The sequence below is a fragment of the Sus scrofa genome, chromosome 10 (genome assembly GCF_054392235.1).
Source record: "Sus scrofa isolate SSC_HxYL_T2T_F1_AM1 chromosome 10, Sscrofa_HxYL_maternal_Yorkshire_Landrace_v2.0, whole genome shotgun sequence".
Taxonomy (NCBI): domain Eukaryota; kingdom Metazoa; phylum Chordata; class Mammalia; order Artiodactyla; family Suidae; genus Sus; species Sus scrofa.
In genome coordinates, this window is record NC_139392.1 from 10,787,081 (window position 1) to 10,809,857 (window position 22,777).

Consider the following 22,777-nt stretch of genomic DNA (forward strand, 5'->3'; position numbering starts at 1 on the left):
TCTGTCTCCCTGACTCCTTTCTGGAGAAGCTCTTTGATTTCTAGAATTTGATTTCTAAAATTACATTTAATTTTTAAAATATATGACTTTATATTTTTTAATTTTGAAGAAAAAAATTTTTGTTCTTTTATTTTTTTCTTGGGGGCCTGTTGTTATTTCATGAGCGCACTGTCTGTTCTCTTTGGGTAATTAATTTCAGGCATCTTAAACTTTTCTTTTCCTCTGCGTTGTTTTAATCTCTTCTGAGCTCATTTGTGCTGTTTGTTTTGGCCTCGGACTTGCTGTTGGAGATTTTCCTTAGTACATGGTGATCCTTACTGTCCATTCATGTTTAAGAGTCAAGAACTCGAGAGTAGATTGAACATTCCAGAGGGAGCCCAGTTTGCTGGTTGGTGCGCTCAGCTGTAGAAGAATCAAGAGAGTTGATTCTTTGGTCATGGAATGTCTAAATGTCAGTTTCTGTAGGCCTTTCTTCGGGTACCTTCTGTCTTTTCTAGAGAAGACAGTAAACAGTCTACCGCCTGCATGTTGGGTAAGAACTTGCCGCCAGCATCCTTGGAGCAGAATAGAGGACCCGTCTTGGGCTCTGGCCTGCAGTCGTTAGACGTCTTCAACACAAGCCGTCTGTGTTAACCAGGGTTCCAGAGTCCAGAACCTCTCGGGCTTCATGACTTCAGGGAGTGAGCTCCCTGCGCATTTTAGGGAAGTCGCCTGCCTCTGTAAGCTGGAAGGAGACCCCAGGGTTGAAGGGCTTCTCCTACAGACTGTGAGCCAGTCTTCTGTTTTTATTCCATCCTTTACCCCTACTTCTGCCTACGGCCTCCAGTTCCTGAGCAGGGCGCCACTGTTTTTCATTTAAACATCAGCTTATTTTTTCTCTGTTAATTGGTTGCTACTACTTATCTAGTTTTCACCCCCTCAAAATGTGTTGACATATTGTCTACTGTTATTTTCTTGTCAGTATTATTTCCTTGTATGTAACTTTTATACCTTTATTTTAATTTTCATGGGTTTTCTGTAAGAATTGGAGATGAATGCATGTCTGAAGTTTATTTGGAAGCCTTCTTTTTATTTTAAAAGCAAAAAGGTTACTCTTATCGTAGTTTCCTATTGTTTTAATGGAGTTATTGGTGGTGGTCTTACCTTGCTTATGAAGTATTGTACAAACAATAAGCTTTTAAATATTTGATAATAGACACTTTTAATGTTTTGAAGTGAAATATTTAAAAAATACTTATAAGCATGCTTATTAAAATTTTAGCCTTATAAAGAGGAAAAACGTCCATGTAAAGAAGATAGAGGCACCTCTGTTTCTCTGGGTTTGCATCTTCTTTAGAAACAGTCTCTGTCATCCATCATCGCTGTTTCTTTGAGTGTCTTTGGGTCTTTAGGTTCATGCTCTGGCACATGTGTGTTTAGCATTGTTTCTTAGAAAATAAGAAAATTTATTAAAAGTTTATTTTAAAGAATGCTTTTTCAAAGCTTTGACTAGTCTGTTGGTTTTTGTTTTTTAATTTGATAACTAGAATTACGAATTCATTTCCGTACAGGTCACATCTCTCTGAGTTATCAGTCTGTTTTAAGGGTGACATCTGTCTGTGCACCGTGCATCTACACTGATTCGTTTCACGTTATGTTTTTACATTTACTAGCTTTGTGAACTACAACTTCAGCTGTTTAAAGTCTGCTTTTTTTATTTAAAACCATGATCATCTTTGAGGCTATTTGTGCCTGGATTGGAGTACTTTTTGATATTTTCCAAAAACTGCCTTCATAGCATGAGCTGTTTATTAAGACATTTTTAATCCTCTGATCCTGCTGACTTGGACAATATTGTTGCCCTTAGGTTCCCCCCCCCCATCTTTTTCTCTCCTATTTTTGTTGTGTATAGTCATTATTTCTGGAGTAAAGTACTTGGGAACTAAGGTTAGAAAGCCTTCCTTAGGGCAGAAGAGGTGTAATTGCTTTTTAAAGATCATTTGTAAGGAAAGGGACTTTGAAATGACTTGTAAGTATTTTAAAAGATGTCACACTGATATATTAAATTACATTTGAGTCATTAATTACTATACTTTATTCCTTGGAGCTGAGCTTGGGCACTGCTAAGTAAAACAAAAAGATACTTGATGGGCTCATTTCAGGAGAGATAATAGCTAATATTTGTAATTCAGAAAAGCCTTCACCAGCACTTAGGGCAATTATTTTTCCAAGTATTTTCATCTCTGAAAAGCAAGCTGTGTCTTCGGTTACCTATATATGGTTTGATATTTTGTTAATAATAATCTTGCATCTCTCTCATCATGTGAGGCCAGGTCTCTTGTACAAAGGACACATGTCACTTTAACGAAGATGAAAACATTATACAGTGGCATTCACAAATTCGACGCTTTACTTTTTTCTCTTGTTTAAATCCCTCTTGTTGCAGAGCTTATGGGCAGAAGCTTGTCACCCATTACCCACTTCTCAGTAATGCCCATTGTTTTCTCTCTTCCCTGTTGTATCACGTCACAGATCTTGTCAAATCAGTGTAGGGGACTTGGTTTACTTTTATTTTTTATTTTATATTTTCTTGAGGCAGGCTATGAAAAGGAGCATTGTCAGTAGAAGTGAGAAAGCTTAAGAAAAGACTGATTCTTAGCCAAAATATGGAAAATTGGGATAAAGTATTGAATGTCAAATTCAGTAGAGATTTGGTTCTTCGAATGAATCAGCCCACCAAATAGTTCATATAGAAACAAGAGAAACTATTTGAAAAATTATTTGAGTATGTGTTGCAGGTAGCACAGATGTTAGCTCATAAAATTAGAAAGTCTTAAGGTTGGGAAAATGATGATGTGAGAATGTTCATAGAAAATATGGTTCTCAGGAGGAATGTGCTTTGGAAAAATAGAAGAACCTTAGCTTTGATTTTAAAATGTCATGAAGCAAGTGTAGTGAAGACCCTGTTTCATCCGTGGGACCAGCCTAGTCTGTAGGTACAGGTGCTTTGAGCATCTGAAGAGGCATTTTTCATTGGATGATGAATTCAGATGATAGCAGGGGAGTGAGCACCAGTGAGTGATGACTTCTCAACAAGCTAAAGAGCTTAGTCAAGAGAGTCGCAAGTGAGAACAGTATTTCAGTATTGCTGAAGCCAACCTGTATGGAGACAGGGTCTCTGGGAATGCCTAAAAGAAATGAAATAAACATGAGAGAACGAGGCCGTAATTGGTAACGTTTTCACTCGTAATAATTCAAGGAAAAGGAGCCATTGCATCTAATTTTTCCTTCTTTTCAAGGCACACTTAAGCAGTTGAAAAGGAAAAAAAGAACTGCCCATCACTGTACTGGTTTGAGGGGGAAAGCCTGACAGATGTCCAGTTTCTCACATTCTTTATAGTTTTCTTTTCTCTTTTCTCCTTCCATAAAGGTTGGACTATAGGGTGTTTGCTGATGGGTGGGGAGCTGGAAAAAGGGATTCTGAGGAAGTTGGGATCAAATTTTAAGTCTCATACCTTCTGTTAAGGAATTTGGACTTTATTCCTTAGGCATTTGGGAGCCAGTGGTCATTTTTCATCAGGTGAGTGATCGGATCAGATTCGATTATTTTTAAGAGCAAGAAGGCTGTGCCTGTGTCAGAACAGCCAGTGGGAGGCCGTTGCTCTAATCAAAGCAGAGGGGAGGCTCAAGAGGGGGCGCACTAGGCTTGTGGGGGGTGGGGGGCGAGTGGAAAAGAGGAACCAGATTTGAGAGGCAGTTTTGAGGTCACCTTGATCTGGGACTGACATGAGGCAGAGGGACTGAGGAGAGCGCGGAAGTGGGGTGGCGGTGAGGCTGACAGCGAGGGAGGTTCAGCCCTGGGGCGGCTTTCACCGCATGACACCCCGAGAGGCCAAGACTTGGAGGCAGCATCTGCCCAGGCTGTGGTCAGATGGGAGGCGGATGCCGGCACATACCATCAGGTAAACTTCCCGTGTGGCAGAGGCACCGGCTTAGGGCAGGAAGCAGGACACTGAGGAGCAGGTGGGCCGGGACTCCAGCGCGAGGAGAGCCCCGTGCCAGAGCTGATGATGCCAGCTGTCTGTGTCCATAGGGTCCCTCTTGGAACCCCAAGAACGACTAGCCTGTTTTCCCAGTTGGGGAAGGGGGACAGGGTACTTAGAAATGTCGGCGTCCGTAGGTTTAAAGAGGTAATCGTCAGCTATTTGGAAGGAATTCTCTAATCCAGAAACGGCAGATCCCTCCCTCGGACCCAGTATACACAGCCCAGAGCAGCCACATACCAGTGCGTGGCACTGCCAGCCTCCTGTTGACCCTGAGTGATTTTTTTTTTTTTAAGGTTAAATACACAAAAAATAAATAAACACTTTAAATAAACAAAAACTTACTTTTGCATGAGAAAGCTTTTCATCAGAGATTTGTTTCAGTCATTAAGGGACTAATGCGTGCCTTTGCCCGCTCAGAACCCACCGCCGGCCAGAGTGTGGTCTGTTTTCCCAACATGTTGAACAATCAGGGTTTTAATAATGTAGAGCTGTTCCTTTCCCCTTACCTTTCAAAGTTGTGATTATTCCTTTTGCTCTTTTCGTGAAAAGTTGACTAAAATTCAACCAGACTTCTTGGAATTTCAGTGCCTGTCTCCTCACAAGTAGCCCGAGGCAAGGGTGATGCATTTTCAGTCTGTGCCTGGCTAAGGAGAGTATACTGGCTGCTTGCTGTTAGGAGATCATTGACTGTGTGTCACTTAACACGCTTGAATTACAGACTTTCTGCAAGGTTTTCATTTATTTGAAATGGCCAATATATCAATTTCAGCTTTAGTTATATGAAACCACCATAATAATTTTGTAGTAACGGAAGGGGTTAGCCAGTTTCCGTTAGGAAGCAGTTTCCTTAGTGATTTCCTCAAACTCAAGAGGAAGTTACTGGAAGAGACTAGGGGGTTTTTTTTGGTGGGGGGGGGCTCTGATTTTTGTGACGTAATAAGCACTTTTAAGTGTCAACCATAGAGAGAAGTTAGGGCCTTTGTTTCTCAGTCATTTTCTCATAAACGACAACCATGTCTTTTCTTCACAGCAGGGTGTTTTGTGGTGGGAATCTCTTCGTCTTCTCGGTATCTTGGTACCTTAGGCCTGGACTCTGAATTGCTGTGGACTTTTAAAACTCTCTGTTCCTGCTGGTTCCCAGACCTACTGAATTTCCGTCCCGGAAGCAGAAAGCCTGGGGCTGGAGGGACTCCTCACACAGGTGCCCAGATGCCCCCTGCCTCCAGCAGCGTTCAGGCTCAGTTCTTGGAAGGAGTTGGGGGTGGGGAGGCCTGGGGGGTGGGGGGGAGGAGAAGGATGCTGTCTAGAGCCGCCCCTGCGTCCTCACGCCTTTTCCGCCTCCCCCCCCCAAGCAGCTCTATCAGGCATGGGTGGAATGCTGACTGTAAATAATTCAACTTAATGTTTGTTTACAGAAAATGCCTAAATAGATTAGAGTTTAGACAAAAGAGAGACTCCAAGTTTGAAATGGGAATGAGCGGGATTGTACCCAGTGCAGTTGAGGGAACAGTTTAAAGCCAGCTTCTCTCTGTACTCAGGTCTGTTAAAATACACCGTTTATCCTAATGGAGGACAGTTTCTCACTTGAACAGCAGCTGTAATCGAAGGGAGCTTTTTTGGCAGTGTGCTAACGCAGCGCATTTGACGTGGGAGATATGGGACTGAGTGGAGAATACAATTATGGAGCTGCTGTGGAATCTTTAGTTACTCTTAGATAAAAATTAATAGCAGAGCTATGCATCTTCCGGCCCTCATTGAAGAAATGTTCTCTTCGAAGTTGGCGAAGTGGCTGCCTGCGTAGGATTTTCATCGGTGAGACTGAGGTCTTTTTTTTTTTTTTTTTTTTTTTTTAATTGTCCTGCACAAAACGTGTCCTGCACCATGTGTTTGCACTTATGGTGCATTTTTTGAAAAATCAAAAGAACGTTTTACTCTTTCCCCCTAAAGATCATTTTTGTGCTGTAGGCAGCTGAGAACGTGTATGCGATGGATGCCGTGTTAGGTATCGTGGCAGAAAGCAGACGCTAGAGCCAGACCACCTGGGCTCAGAATGCTCCGTCTGCCGTTTGCTGCCCGTGGGGTTGCTTTCCCCAGATCTTTGCTCTAAGACGCTCATCCAGGAGTAAGAACCACCGCATAGAGATACTGTAGTGGTCAAATGAGTTAGTATATGTGAAGTGCTCAGAAGTAGAACAGCGTTTGGCACATAGTAAGCTCTATAGGAATATTGGCAGTTTTTAATATTTTATGTTGCATGTCATTATTAGAATGAGTTTCTTATGTTCAGTTCTTATTTTTCCTAACAGATAATAGTCAAAGATGAATCTAAAATTGGAAAGTAGTTTGAGAGCAAATTGTTGTTAATGCTTCTGAATTATTTGTTTTTCTGTCTTTTTAGGGCTGTACCTGTGGCACATGGAGGTTCCCAGGCTAGGGGTCAAATTGGGGGCAGTGGCCGCTAGTCTATGCCACAGTCGTGGCAACGCCAGACCTGAGCCGTGTCTGCAACCTACACCAGAGCTCACGGCAACACTGGATCCTTAACCCACTGAGCAAGGCCAGGGATCGAACCTGTGTCCTCCTGGATACTAGTCAGATTCGTTTCCACTGAGCCACTGATGGGAACTTCAGCACTGCTGAATTACTACTAATACGAAAATTATCCAATCATTGAATAAAAATTGTGTTTAGATTTGGAACATTCATTTGAGGTGTGTCTGCTCTAGTAATGCGTACTTCTTAAAAAATAATAAAGCTAGATTTGAGGACCTAGGAATGTGGCCAGTTTTCTCTCATCCCCCACTTCAAGCTGTGGTGGAACTACTTACGTTACTTACAAGATACTCCTTACGAAGGGAGAGTTGGTTTCTGAATGGACGCTTTCATGTTATTCGAAGGTTCTCCTCTTTGTGAGTGGCGTACAGAACGTCATTGGACAATCACGGATGTCCCGAGGTGGGGCTTCCGTGTAGACGTGATGACTGCAGCCATCATGAGTCGGGCTTGGGGGGGGTGGTGGCTGGTGGTGCCTTAAATTGTTTGCTTTGTGCCAGGTACTATGGAAGGTGTTTTTCTACAATTCTGAATTTTAAGAAGGACCAGAATTCCCATTTTAGAGACGAGAAGCCCAAAGTCAGATGAAATGACTCGCCCCAGGTCTTACTGATAATAATTGGCAGACTCTGGATCAAAACCCAGTCCTTATGGCTCAAAACCCCGTTTCAGCCACTAGTGTCTGGGTGCTTAAAAAAGTGAGGTATGTTTTCAAAAGCAGAACAGAAAGCTATCTCCATAATTTCATGTAGACGAGCTGGAAAGAAGGGGGCTGGCTAGTGGGCCACGGTGTCGCCTGTGGCAGTGCGTGTGAGCAGTGCGTGTGAGCGAGGCGGCTTTCTGCGTGTTCCTGGTCTCACACCTCCTTCACAGGGTGTGTAGTCGTGCTTGGAGAATGACTCGTTTTAAAACCTCATTTCTCAGAACTGTTGAGGAGGTAGGATACAACACTGCCAAAGTGCAACACTGCAGAATCATGAAACTCGTTGAACTCCTTTAGAAAATTCTAAAAATAGTTAACAAAAAGGAAGCCCAAGTGGACTGTCATCCCAATGAAACAGTTGGACAAACTAAAACAAGGCACAAGTTGATCAAAACAACCAGAAATTGCTTATTGAGAATTGTTGGAAAATCAGAGAAAAGTTGAGTTTGTTTAGATATGGGATCTTCCATATAATCTTGAATCAGTACATTTTTCATTGGAACTCATGTATTTTAGATTGAACGTTTGCGTCCTTTATAATTAAATTTTCAATTCTTGGGTGAGATGTTACCGTCTTGCACGATTAGAAAAATCACTGATGTTCTTATTCAGATTCTAAAGATTTGGGGCTGTGTTTTACTTCTGTTGACTTCTACCAGAATACTTTTTTTATATATAAAGGGATTTCTGCTATACCCTGCATTTCACAGGTAGAACTTTTAGATAAGATTGATACTAGGTTAGCCACAGGGAAAAAAAAAAAAAACCAACCAACCAACCAACCCGGGAGGTTGTGAATAAGAGAAGAGTATTTTGGGGGGCTTCAGGATTGCAGTTTGGGAGACGCAGATTTCAGTACTCCTAAAAGAGTGTTCCAGGGAGTAGAACGAGTCAGGGGCTCATCAAGACAAAAATACCCCACAAGGTTGTTAAAAGCCACTCGGCAAGAATGTGATTGACTCTGACTCAAGTCAGAAAAGATTTGTCCTTAAGGAATCATGAGTCGTTTTAGGGTAGAGGTCCAATAAGCAGGTAGGCTGTGCTCTCCTTAGCTTCTGGCCTACGTCCTGGATGGCGTCACAAGGTCAGATTCCATCCGGGCTGGAAGGTGCGCTAAGTCCCACTGCCTTGATGGTCTCTCAGCCCCGCTGTAGCTCTCTTAGCACTACGGGCTCCCTTTTGATTTTCCATTCACAGAAGAAGGGGAGATTACTGACTACAGCTGTAATTAGCTTATAAAAATTTGCAACCAGAAAAGTATTAAGATGAATTTTAGCCAGTAGTATGAACCTTTTTTAATTTAGGTGAAACTAAATTAAAATGAAAACAGAACGTTCTTCTTAGGGAAAGCAATGAAATAACTATTGCTGATTGCTAAATATAGATATGATTATAATGTTTATTTTTTGAGGATTTGACTTTAATTTTCCCCCTTCAAAATTGAAATGAGGTTAAGCTCTTAATTATTTGGTATTAGACTAATGAATAATTCTGAACCTCTGTTTTCAGTTTTCTTCTCCATGGCTGCCAGTGTATGTTTGAACCTTGAAATGGAAGCTGATTAACATTTTTAAGAGTTGTCTTCATCTTCAGAATCAACACAGACTGCTTCTGTATGATCTTGATTAAATATTTATATAAAACCAGGCCAGTGAGGGTGGGGACTCTTGTTTCCTTGCATCATGTGGTTTTCATTAAGTTTTTGCATTTAGGTCAGTTTTATTTTTCAGCTGATGTAGGCAGAGAGAGTTGTCTTGTAGGGTGCTCTAGGTCGTTGGACCCTTGCAGCCTTGCGGTAACCCTGACAGACTTGATAAGCTGCTCAGTTTTGATCATTCCAGCCTATACTTCGTGTCAACACAACGTCCATCTGATGGCGGTAAATACCTGTGCCCCGTGTGTCCAGAAGGGTTATCCATCTCCTACATTATACTTATATCAAGGTTAAGAATGGGAAGTACCTTTACTCTCTGGCCAGTCCTGGACCCCTGTCTGAGCTTCCTCCGTTTTAGTGTTGTCCTCAGTGGTTAAGAGTGATTCAAATCCAGAACTCTCTTGGTTTTTATTCCTCCTGTAAACATAATGTATCAAATTGCCACTACTTCTATTTTACAAACAAAAGCCTTGGATTCTCATGGTGTCTTAACATTTGGTGAAATCTGTCTTGGGATCACCCTAGACAAGACTTTCCAATAAATGATGCATCTGGAATTTGCCTCAGGCTCTCCTTTTCTTAATCTCTGATCCACTTTTTTTTTTGTGGGTGCTCCAAGTATTTAGGAAGCTTTGTTATATTTAATGGTAAATCATCTTTATGGAGATAATTAGCCCCAGTTCCAACTTTCATAGAAATTTACCGTAAAGCACATGCAGTTGTTTTCACTGTATTTTAGTACTCATTTTGCTGTGTAATTTTTAGGTTATAACAGATGTCTCAGTAATATATAGTATTCATGTTTATTACTTTGCAGCAGTGTAGAATTGGGGTAAGAATGTGGGCTTTGAAATTAAATGGATGTGGGCTTCAGTGTGAGCGCAGCCGTTTAGTAACCCTGAACTTATTTAGGTTGCTTCACTTCTTTGTGCCTCAGTTTCCTTGTAAAAGTTGAGGGAGATTGTAACTGCCTAGCTACTAGCAGTCTTAAGAGAATTAGAAGCAAAGCAGCATTATATATCATGGGTCTGCCACATAATAGCTTCATAGTATAACTTTTTTTCATTGAATAAGTTAAGCAGGAAAGCAGAGTCATTATTAACAAAACTAAAAAGGTTTCTTGGGAGAGAGATTTCAGGAAGATAGACAGGGAGGCCTGGGATTTGTGGATTGAGGAATGGTTTGTTTTCTCCATTCTCGTTGCCCTCTTTTTTTCTTTTTAAATTAATCTAGTTTAAAAGACCACATTTTTCCAAAACATTCACTATCCAGCGAACTTCTCTGCCCCACTGCGCTGGCATTTGTGCATCTCTGTTCCTGCCATCACATAGCCCCATATCTTGGGATTCCTCAGTTTGAGGTGTTATTTATTGGCTTTCCGTTACAGTAGGCAAAGCTTCATCCTCTTAGCACAAGTCTGTTTCCTCTCTTCTGACCTCTCAATGCAGTTAGTGTAGAATTTTTTGTTAATTCAGTAATTCAGCATATAATCATTACGCTTATACAACTGTTACTTACAGCTGCAAGTTGTAACATCCTTTAGTTATGTTTCCTGTTTGTTTTTCCTAAAATTAATGCCTTGATTTTCATATTTAACTTCCATAGTTTATGTAGTTTTTCAAAATCGCATGGCCTCAGGTGGTGCGTCTGTTATGACGGCTTTCTTGGAGCCATTCTCTCCTGGAGCCCTGCTTTCCTTGTTCTGGGCCGATGGCCCTCTCGGGCCACGTGACAGCCGTCGTCCTGGGATGTAAATCTCTTGTGCTCCTTGCAGGGGCTCCAGGCTTGGACTCCCTCTTTCCTGGATCTCACATCTTCTGCTGCTTGGTCTGCTCCCCCTGTTTTGGTAAAGCACACCCTCCAGGGCTCTGTCAGGTTAAGGTGACGGGACCGTGGCAGTCATTGGGGTGCTGACAGCTCTCAGCATCCTTCCCTGAAGCCACGGCCCCACTTCCACCTCCTCCTGCCAGAGGGCTCGTCGTCCCTGCCCTGGAGTCTCCTCCGTGCACTCCCACCCACCGTGGCTGTGCGCCCCTCTTTCCTGCGCAGGATCCCTGGTCGGTTCGTTCTTGCGTCTTTCCCTCCTCGATTCGCTCCGCCTCTTCGTGGAGGTCCTTCTTGGTAGTTTCCTGAGGAAGGCTTCACTCGAGGTCCAGTTTGCTGCGTCTGAGAGCGCTCCCGTCCTCTCCGCACGCTCGAATAACAGTGCGTCTGGGTATTACATGTTAAATTGGGAATTCTCTTCCTTTAGCACCTTGGAAACATTCATCTATTGCTTTTTTGCTTCCAGTGTTGCTGTGGGAAGATAGGAATCTTATTCCGACTCCTATCATCTGTATGGATGTAGCTTATATGTTTTCCTTGTGGAAGCCTACAGGATAGTCCTTTAGTACCCGTTGTTCTGAAAATTGGACATGGTGTCCCTAGATGTGGCTTTATTTTTCATTTTTGTTTTGGACATTCAGGTGGGCTCTTTTCACTCTCAAAATGTGTGTCCTTCACTTTGGGGATATTTTCTTGAGGTATTTAATTAATTTTCCTCCTCTTCATTTTTGCATTTCTTTATCTATAGACCTGTCATGTGTATATTAAACCTCCTGAACCGGTCCTCTTTTTCTTTTGTTTTCTATCACTTTTTTCTTTTTACCCACTTTTCTGCATAATTTCCTTAGCTTTATCTTTTCACCCCTGTATTTTTTTTTTGTTTTGTTTCCACCATCATGTTTGTAATTCATGATCTTTGTTATTCTTTTAATGTTTCTTTTTAAAATGGCAACTGTTCTCATTTTGTGGATGCAATGTAATATCCTCACTCTTCAAGAATACTGCTGTTTTCCCCTCAGTTTTCTTTTATTTGAATAGCTTCTTTTTCTTGCACGTTGCTTTTTAAATGTTTGTGTTTGTATTATCATCACTCTTCTTTCTTTTCTTTCTTTCTCTTCTTTCTGGTAAACCGTAGTCGTCTATTCCTGATTAGAACAAATAATCCTAAAAAGTTAATTGGAAGCTCTGAATATGTGGGTAGGGTCCACGTGACATGCGAGCTTTAGTGGAGCCTTCTCTCCCTGGGTTATTTATTAATGACTGGTCGGGTATTCTGTCGAGTATTCCTGATCTCCTGCCTGGAGAAAAAAGATCTGCCTATCAGCACTTTGGGAGCCCAATGTGAGAAGAAGGCAGGGACTCATTATTTGGGGGGGGGGGTGCAACTTAACCCCCTGGCTCTGGTACTATGCCTGGTATCTGTGTAGCCCATTACCTCTCCAGAGGTTAAACCTCGAGTCTTCTGCTGAGGGAGTGGGAAGTGAGTCTAGAGAGCTAATTGTTTCTCAGCATCACTTTCACCCTGTTCTCTTTATTTTGGTCCCTCCGTGCCTACCCTCACTTTCAGAAGTACCCAGAGCTGCCAGGTTTGGGGTTTTGCCCCCGCAGATGCTGCAGTATGAACCGGATCAGGTGTCTGCTGACAACTGCAGGCCTAGCACTCAGCTCCCTGGGTTCACCCGAGCAGTTTCCTCCAGCCGTCGGCTTCCACCTTCTCAAGCTGAGTTACTTTTTCTCTTTGACTCTTGTCCTTGTGGCTTATGTCTTTCAAACAGCAAATCACCTGCTGTTGTTGCTTGTTTTGTAGTTAAGCAGGACTATTGTGTAACACAGACCCTCTGCCTTTTTATGGCTATGTGTTTCTTCAGCATGTGGGGCTCTAGAGGTTGAAGGACCATTCTGTTGCCTTTAAAACCAAGTTTCTTCCTTGCAGTGCCATCTTGAGAGATCCTGTGGGAAAGACCTGTTGTTAAGATCTGTTAACCTACCCTTGTCAGTACTGAATTTCCTCTTGGCTGTTTTTTCTCCGTACTGTTGCTTCGTCCTGTAAAATGCAGCTTCTCTCTTAGCCATAAAGTGTACTTGGTTGTACAGCTATGAACAGAAACTCATGAAGAAATATTTGTCCTTCTGTCTGGTGGTTCTTGGGCTTTAGCGAGCATCAGAAGCAGTGGTTGGCTTATTAACACAGATTAAAACCTACCAGTTTCTGGTTCAGTGGGTCTGGAAGGGGCCCGAGACTTTGAATTCCTAAGTAACACCAGTGCCGATGCAGGTCTGGGGGCCGCACCTTGAGACCCATTGACGTAGATTAGATCTTGTGACTGCTTGAAACCAGAGCGCAACCCCCCAATAAAGCTTTATATTACTTCTTTGTCTTCAAATCGGACACCTAAGAGAAATTTTGAATTTATTCTATTATTTTTCTCTTTGCCCCAAATACATGTTCACTTAACTGTCTTTCAGGACAGGCATGGCTCACAGGCGGTCCCAACATTTTAACTGATGACTTCTTTTCTTTGGGCCACTGTTGTCCCTGTCTTTCTTTCTAAACTGCCTGCTTATGGTTCTGACCTCGTCTTCCCTTTTCCCCCGCCCATAGTCCCTGCAGCAGAAGGTGGAGGTCACAGTGAGCTGTCAGGTAGGAGCAGGTCTGCGTGGAGCTCAGTCACGTGGCATCGGCCTGCTCTGGGCTGTAACACGTGGATGGGACATTGGGTGTGGCTGTTTAGACATGGAGACTGACCATTGCGGTTGTGGGTCCTCGTGTGTAGACACAGATGTTCATGTCCCATTAAGTCTTTCCTAGTCGGGAGTTTGTGGATGCCTGCACCAGGAAGCAGACACTTTTTAGAATTTAATTGAAAACTTTGGATAATTAATTTGGCGGGAGAGGTGTTCTTAGTGTTGGTTCTAAGTGGATCTCTGTTCTTTGGGAACAGATCTCTCTTATTTAAGTCAGGTAAGGAGATTGGCAAAGAAGACATGGATTGAATCAGGAAAAATGGCCTTTTATCCAGTTAAGTAACTTAATCTGCTGGAAGCAGAAATGGTTGTGGGAATGTAGGTTTGATCCTGTAGCCTGAGCATGGAGAGGTGTTAGCATTCTCAATGAGCAGCGTTATAAATTGCCCTTCTCCTCTGTTGCTCTCTATCACTGTGTGGTGAAAAGCACTGGAATGGTTTTACTGTTGGTTTTGAACTAGCACAGATGTTTTTTTGTTTCTTTATGCTGGTTAAATTATAGTACAAAGTGTACCCTTTGATTTACTAAGTTCTGAAATCTTTGCTCACATTTATATGCTGTCTGGTCTTCAGATTCTGTTTCTGTTTCAGCACAAGCCCTGAGGAGTAAGCCAATAGGACGTTTTTCCTGTTTGTAATAACATCCTTTTTTTTTTTTCTCTTTTAATCATGTGACTGTTTCAGAGATATATATGTGTGTGTATATGTATATATATATTTTTTAAGTAAAAGGTTGCTTCACCGGAATTAGATAAATAATCTCTTAACCCAGCAAATGTCTTTAATGTTTTTCTCTTAATAATTGCTTTTTATCTGATTGATGACTCCCAATAAAGATAACACTATTTTCTAACCAATGTCAATGGGTTCTTCTTAGAGATTTCCCAGTGTTGTATTTCTGAGAATGGAGTAAACAGAAAAGCGCAGACTGTTAGCTCCGGGAAGAACAGGGACTTTGTTTTGTGCATCACTGTATTTCCAACACTAAGGACAGTACCTGATATGCAGCTCTCTGTAAATATTTGTGGAAGGAAGGACAGTTTAGACCCAGCATCCTGCATTACTTAGTTAGTGCCACAAGGTGGTACTGTTGTACCATGAAGTAAAAGGCTATGGGTCTCAGCCTGTCTTACCTAGCCTTATGTAAATCCCATGCATAAACAAAATGAATTGACTACCTAGTATGTTTATTGCCTGTTTCAGTTATTCATGGTTTTAGCATGTGATTAGTCTTTTGATTACATGATTTGGGAAGGCAGTGAAATCATAACCTAAAGAAAGAACATTTGGTTCAAATTTTTATCAAATGTTAAATGAGATAACATATATAAAAACCTAGCACAGTATCATGTTACTTTCATATTCCCTCCTTTAATTTATCTTGAGGTTAAGGCCTTTATTAAATTCTGTTTGTATTAAAGTAATTTATCAAACATTTTCTAGTAAGTTATCACTGAATGCTAAACAGTATTTTGTATGTCTGTTTTGACCGTCAGAAGACTTTAAAAATTGACGTCAAACCTAGATTTTACTCTCACACTGCAAAAAAAAAAAAAAAAAAAGCATTCTGCTTCCGTGCTCCTCTTATGAGGCTGAAGTACGTTACTAACACAGTGCTGTATATTCATGCGCGTATACAGTCGTCGTGTACAAACAGAGTTCGTCTATAATTTGTCTCGGTTTCACTCCTGTTGTAAAACTAAGTGTTGACAAGTTTGTTTTGTAGCTCGGATTTTTAAAATGTGCTTGTGCTGAAATTGACTCTCGAACGTTTCGATGCTGTAACTTTCCTCAGACTGAGGTGAAAGCCGAAGAGGGCCCGGGATGGACCATCCTGCGTGATGATTTCATGCTGGGAGCAACCATGAAAGACTGGGACAGAGAGAGTGATGGCCCAGAGGACAGCAGACCGGGACCTGAAAGTGACTCGGACACGTAACACAGTTCACGGTTTTTTTTTTCCCAGAAAACTACTTTGGGCTCCGAAAGTTGGGGGATTTTTATGAAGATACCTTGGGGGATTTATATGAAGATACCGTTTGTAAGGAAGCCAAGAGACTCACTGTTAGCAACTTCGGTATTTCCCGTTTTCGTATAAACCTTGTTAAATTATTCTCTTTCAGGCCTTGTATAGTTTACGCATTGTTCCTCAGAACATTTGTAAAAAGAAACATTTCTTCTCGAGATACTCATCTTGCCAGGTTCATTGTCAGTTTTCATATTGGTCATGGATATTGGTATTTTATTTCAGAATCGCCAGTGTTTGTAGAAATGCAATGCTAATACATAATTAAAATGAACGCTCCTTGAAGTTAGTATTTTTCAGCCTTTCAACTTGGTGGGGAGGGTTGGTGTTTGTTTTAATGAGCTGTTGAGAAAACCTGTGTAGCAAAATGTTTATAGTGTTTCTCATTTGGGTTGATGATTTTATTTTTAGATATTATGGCAAATATGATTTAGAAACATCAAATCTCTGCTTTTATATTATTGGACAGATTTATTTAAGTGTTGGGTTATTTTGGTATGAGAACTTACTGTGGTGGAAATTCTCCTATTTAACTTACGCAGTGAGACATGATTTCTTAGGAAACATACAATGTACTGGCTTCTCCTTTTTTTGTTGTTTTTTTGTTTGTTTTCCTAAACATTTAAATTAGCTGAGGTTCTTTTTTGTGGACCGACTGACAGTGAAATGATAGACAGCAGGCAGTCTGCGTCAGTATGTTGCATCTGATTGGAGAATTGATTCCTTATAGTTGCCTTAAAGATGATTAAATTGGGTGACTTTTAGAATCTAGACGTTAAACAGAAAAAGAAGAAAAGGCAGGACTATTTAATATCACTCCAGAATTTCTGTGAAACTGGGCTTAAGATGCAAAGTTTGTAGGGAATTATTTAATAAAAATGATCTATTTTTTTTTGAAAGGAGCCACCCTTTTTTCTTCATCTTTTCCATAAGGAAAATAGTGCCCTCCTACTATCCACTTGCACATGCTTTTGCCTCTGTTCTGTATCGAAGGATAATCCCCCCCTCAAAACTCTGCAGGAGGAGAGATGTTTATATTTGCAGACCCATTTGAGTCTTACAGATATCATGTAACCAGAGTTAAATTAGTCTGCGGCCTGGTATTTGTTACTATGCTAAAGGATGGGACACATCTAAGATATCAAATGATTAAACTAGCAGAGCTCAAAATGCGTTTTTGTATTTGTCCAAATTTTTGAAATGTAGTGTCTTTTTTAATTATAGAACTGCTGTTTTTTTCCGTGTAATATAAGTAAATGTCACAAATACTCCTTAAGCCGAACACAGCATCTCAATATAACTTAACCCAGAGAGCTATTTCAGTAAAACCTAACATGTAGATAATTTTGAAGAAAAACAATTTTTTTCTCAGAATTAAAAATTTTACTGAATTTTTTTTGCTATTAATCTGTTTCCGAATCACATTAAATAAAGTTTTGAAACTGATGTGCTTCTGAAGAATCCCTCGGGTGACGGAAGTAAATAACGTCTCCTTTAGTGAAACAGTTGTTTTCAAACATATACTCGTACAGTCCTTGGTTTAATTTAGAAAAAGCCAAGATTTTCAAACTGAAAGTAAGGAAGAGAATATTTGCAGATGTTCTTCTTTCAGAAATTATTTTAAAATAAAATCGAGGAGTTCCCGTCAGGGCTCAGTGGTTAACAAATCTGACTAATATCCATGAGGATGCAGGTTCAGTCCCTGGCCTCGCTCAGTGGGTTAAGTATCTGGTGTGGCCATGAGCTGTGGTGTAGGTCGCAGATGTGGCTCGGATCCCACGTAGCTGTGGCTGTGGTGCAGGCCGGCGGCTACAGCTCGGATTTGACCCCTAGCCTGGGAACCTCCATATGCCACATGTGGCCCTAAAAAGCAAAAATAAATAAGTAAAATAAAATTGAGTTACCACTATAAAAAAATGTATCACTTATGTTAGAAGGCTGTAAAGCATATATAAATTACATGAAGTAATTTTTATCATAAAGATGGGATGTTTTATATGTTTTAGTATTTCTGCATATTGGCTATCAAATATTTAAACAAAACACTACCCTATATGAATCTAAGGATTAGCATATTATTTTAGAAACTAAGTGTGTTGTATCTTAAGGTGGATTTTTAAATAATCTAGCTCTGTCATCTCTACCCTATTTTACTTACAGCATTTAAACTCTTCTGACATCCGTCAGGTAAATCATTCTGCATTTTTGTTTTCTTCTAATATTATCTTTGGGTTTTTAAGGAGGGAAGAGAAAAGGAACAGCATTCCCATATACCCCTCCAGTGTATCTAAATATAAGAATATTAGGGTTTTATTTTTGGTAGCTGTTTAGGGTAATAGTTATAAAAAAAAGGTTTATTTTTATTTCTACAAAGAACAGTGGAAAATGGTAACCAGTATTTAGGTATTACCTGATTTCCTTCTCTGGATATTTGGATGGCTGGGGTGAGTGTTCTCAGTATTAGCATAGTTAAGTATATTGCTTATTTTTTGGTTTTAGGCATTGAATTCCCACAAAGTTAATAATACATGTAGACTGACAATAACTTAGAATCATCACAGTGGTTTAGTGCTTTAGCTTAGAGTATTGCATTTATTTTTCAAGTTACCTAGACTTTACATAGATCAGGCATTATTTTATTCATTGAAAATATATCTTGGAGACACTTTGGATAGAACAGTTCAAAGGCTCACTCTTAGTACCTAGAAGCTCAGATGACTCAGTAGGAGGTTCTGGAAGGTTTCTTTGAGAGTAAATCCAATCCTTTAAAATAATTTTGTTTTTCATGATAAGTGGGTGAAAAGGATTGTACTTTCAGGGTTTTTTCATCACTTTGTTATGCGCATCTAAACATACTTAATATCCAGTGGCTGCTGAAAAACTAATCCTGCCGCTCTTGCTGGTGGTCTTTGGGGTATGTGAATACAGTACTTACCTGTAAAGCCATTTAACTGCAGCTTTGAGATGCCGGAAGATGTCCTAGTCAAGCATATAACAGCAGAGAAGTCCTAAGGCTGAAGTGTGAACAGAACAAACTGAAGGCAAAAATTGTGCTGCCAACGAGCTAAAGAAACCGTCAGGCCTCAGAAAATGCCTGTGAAGTCCTCTTCATAGAGCATAGCTATCTCTAGACGAGCTAGGAGATCAGATCAGTAAGTTGACACTTCCGCATCGTCCGGATAACTTTTCCTTCCTGTATTTGTTTACTTATTTTTGCTATTTTGTTATCCGTTTTTATTAATATAGGGAGACACAAGTGAAACGGGACAGAAGTTTTGTTTTTCTCATTCCTTTTAATGACCACAGAGTACCGCTCTTGTGCTTGGACTATTGATATGTTTGTGCCTCATGAATTTCACTTTAAAACAAACATTTGAAAAATCAGTAGTTTTTTTTTGTTTTTTGTTTTTTTTTTTAGCATTTGTGATTTCTTAAGGAAGTGTCTATCTGTCTGTCTGTCTGTCTGAATCCAGGCTGCTATGTCAGATACCATGGACTGGGGGCTAAAGCTGCACCCATTTCTTTCTCCTGGTTCTGGAGGCCGGGAGGCCCAGCATCAGGCTGCCGGCAGATGTGCCGTCTCCTGAGTACCCTCTTCCTGGGCTGTGGACAGCTGACTTCTTTCTGCGTCTTTACTTGGGGAAGAGAGCCGATCTTTCTCAGAGCTTCTTTTATGAGGGCGCCGAACCCATCCGTGAGGGCTCCACCCTCATGACCCCCGTCCTCTCTCACGTCGGGCAGAACAGGGCTTCTGCATAGGCATTGGGAGGGAGGGGCCAAACTTCAGTCCGTCACAGTGTATGAAATAGCAACGTGTACATTTTCAGCTTAGATATGAAATGACTTTAGCTCCCATTGTTTACTGGCTTAACTTTCCTGCTGGAAAGAGAAAGCTACGTGAGACATTTCTCTGGCTTTTATTGAGCACCTGCTCCAGGAACTCCGCTGGAGTTATTTGAGTAGTGATGTTTTTATGACAAAATCAGGGATGATTTTACTCCTGTAAAAATCAAAAAGTTCCTGCACTAAGTGTCCATTGTATGATTTGACTCATGTGGCACTTTGGATGAGCACTTGAATCAGCCAGGTAATGACAATATTTGTTTTAAAAAAAAATTGTTAAAAGATAACCTTTTGAAAACTTATTATAGTGGAACCTTAAAGGGCACATTTAAATACTATTATAATAGAGTCTACGTAGTATCGTAACAGAGGTCCTAGAATAATGAAGCTTGTCTAGGGCTGTGATAGGGTTAATTTGCTCACTTCACTTTTATTCGGAAACGACTTTCAATTGAGGGAAGCATTTTCTTCTCCTCTTCCCTTGAGTTCATCGATCAGGATCAGCGTGACTGCTAAGTGCTCCGCTCGCCGTGCGAGTGACGGGTGGGTAGTCTGTGAAGCCCTGCAGATATTTTGAGCACGAGGTCTCCTTGAGGTGAAGTGGCCTTTAGAACACATTTTGGAACCAGGAGCGAGAACTCCTGCACGCCTGCAAAGAGCTCTCGCATTCTTCCCCCAAGGAAGCAGGAGTCTGAATTTTGACCTGCTGCATCTTACTGACTATTGGAGCAGACGTGGGTCCGGTGAATTTTTTGCTGGCTGAGCTTTTCTGAAACGTGATGAAATATGTCAATCGGGAGGACGTGTGAATAGATGTGGGAATAAAATGGTGTTTGAGGTAGGAGACCAGACCTTTGGAAGAGGGCCTGGTGGTTAACAAAGTACCAAGAGCTGTAATGAATCCCCTCAGCATGTTGTAGGTTGTAGCTGTCTTCCAGTGATTCTTAAATAAGTTTGGATTCTCTTCTAAAGGGTGTTTTCTAGCTTAGAACCACAGCAATATTTTTCATCCGGTCTCCTGAGTATTATTTCAGGGAGTTATGATTTAGGGCTTTTGTGCTCAGAAGAGGTGTCTTCAGAGACAAAGTTATAAAATATGCTTTTGTTTTTTGGCCGCACCTGCAGCATATGGGACGTTCTCTGGCCAGGATCAAACCCGTGCCACAGCAGCACCCCAGGCCACTGCAGTGATCATGCCTGATCCTTAACCCACTGTACCACAAGGGAACTCCCAGAATGGTCTGACATGGCTCACCTCACTCACCGCCCCCCCCACCCCCTCTGGAGCAGGAGTCCATATTTCGCTTTTCATTTGAGGAGTTAAATAAGGGTATCTGTTAGAGGAGTGGGCCTAACTCCTTATCGTGGTAGTCTCTCCATCACTACTGTCCACCCGGCTTTCTGTGATGAAGGGAGAATTTTCTGTCTCCACTGCCCTATAATACAGAAGCACAGGTGGTCACTGAGCATTGCCGTGCGGCTAGGATACAAAGAAAAGGAATCTTTCACTTTACTTGGTTATTTCAAGTAAAGCTTCTTGTGGCTAGTGGTGGTTTGTCTACCTATGAAGAGAATAAAGTCACAGAACATATATCAGGTCCTAATAAAACATCAGTAAATTTTGAAATTGCATGTCTCTCTTGAATTCTTCCTTAAAACTTTTACAGATAGAATATAAGTAGATACAAATAAAATGCTGGTGTGATTTTAACAAATTCTTATTGACTTCTTTTTCACTATTTGTGTTTTTTAAAAGATATTTTAAGTTGCTTTAGAATTCTTTCCTGAGGTGTAACTATCATCCTTACATCTTAAGCCACTGTGCATACATCGCATGTGGCATTTGATGCTTCAGTATTATCCTCTGCAGCTTTCAAAATGAGCACACGAAACTTGAAATCTCATTTTGCTGGACTCTGAAAGAGTAGATTGGTGATGTACAAAAAAGGATACACCAGAGCAGCAGGTAGCAGATGCCATCCAGGTTGGCGAGTCTCAGTGCCGGGGCTTCTGAGCCCCCTTATTTAGGAGGTTTTCCTGCCAAGGGCCTTCAGTGGCAGGGCTCCCCAGTTTTCCAGCAGCCCCAGTCTGTTCCAGCAGCACACACTCGACCTCCTGCTAGAGCAAATGTATGTTGCAGATTTGGGAGAAAAAAAAGCAAAACAAAAGAAAACCTCCAGAAAACAAAGAGCCTGATGAGCATTATTAGCACAGCCAGTTTAAAATGATGAGGTGTTAACCGCATTTGTATAAATAACCGTTTCTCTAACCCCTGAATCATGACCCTGCATCTTTCATGCCGTCGGTTCATAAACATCAAAGCAAGAACACCAAGTGTGTGTGGAGTCAAGACCAACTGGGGCTCTGAATGGAGAGGCAGCTGAGAGCGTGGGTCCGCGCACGTGGGCGGCCTTGCAGCTGTCGATTCACCCCGGGGCTACTAGACAGTTGCCTCTTCGCGCCGGCAGCACCAGACTCCAGTCCTGGGTAAAAATGTGCCCCCTCCCCTGCAGTGTCCATCAACAGTGGATCGCTGTCGGTGCTCCAAACACCAGCAGGGCAGCCAGACGCGGCAGTTACCCTGAAATGCTGAGTCGAACCGAGCGTCACATCCGCGCTGTTTCCACGTGACGCTTGGGCTCTCTCCAGTGTATTATAAACAAGCTCTAGTCCGAAAGGCTCAAGGTGACATTATCCGTCTCTGCAGATGGTAGGAGTCACAGGGATAACTACTGCATGACACAACTGTCATGCCTTGGTCCTCCCAAGAACACTTTAAGGATAAATGGCTTTGATGTGACACATTGCTAGAAATAGCAGTACTCATTATTGGATGACAAGGCAAAATTTTGGACCCAGAACTGAGTTCACAGTTCAGTTTGGACTCCTATTAAGCCAAGCGTCCTTGCACACATGTCTTACAACTTTGTGAGGCCAGCATGTACCTCGGGCATAGGGATACGTTTGTCCATATTGTAAAAGCTTTGGAATAATGGGTGCACTGTAGCCCCGCACCTGCTCTTGGAGGGAGAGGCTCGAGAAACTTCTCTGCGTTTGGAAAGTTAGGTGACATGCCGGTAGATGGGTCATTCATTTCTGACCTATGTAATTGAACATGTTCTTGATAAAGAGCTCCCCCCGCAAAAGTTTAAAGTCTGGCGGAGGCAGTGTTGAGACCCAGTTACTCTCCTTCTAGAAACTATCCTCAGGAAAAGATCCCAGTTACAAAAAAAAAAAAAGGCTGCGTGAACCAGTATCAGAGAATTATTCTTAGTAACGATAAACGCCAAACAACCTACACATTCGGTGTTGCAAGGACACAGAGGTCAACCGTGGCGCGTCCACCTCAGTGCCACCGTTTGATGTGGCTGCGAACACGGGGAAATACACGGCAGCAGTGCATG

The 22,777-nt window shown here is 41.5% G+C and overlaps 1 protein-coding gene across 3 annotated transcripts in view; it reads left to right on the top strand.

Annotated features, from left to right (window-relative positions):
- Positions 1-21,088, top strand: part of RRP15 (ribosomal RNA processing 15 homolog) — a 42,403-nt gene extending 21,315 nt beyond the window's left edge. The window contains exon 5 of one of the 3 annotated variants that reach the window (XM_005653760.4): positions 15,300-21,088. In XM_005653760.4, coding sequence (XP_005653817.1) covers positions 15,300-15,443 — 144 coding nt within the window. In that variant the 3' untranslated portion in view covers positions 15,444-21,088. Of the gene's footprint in view, positions 1-8,790 lie in introns of all 3 variants that reach the window. The other 2 variants (XM_013978068.3, XM_005653761.4) reach the window with 2 other exon arrangements.
- Positions 21,089-22,777: the final 1,689 nt, after the last annotated feature.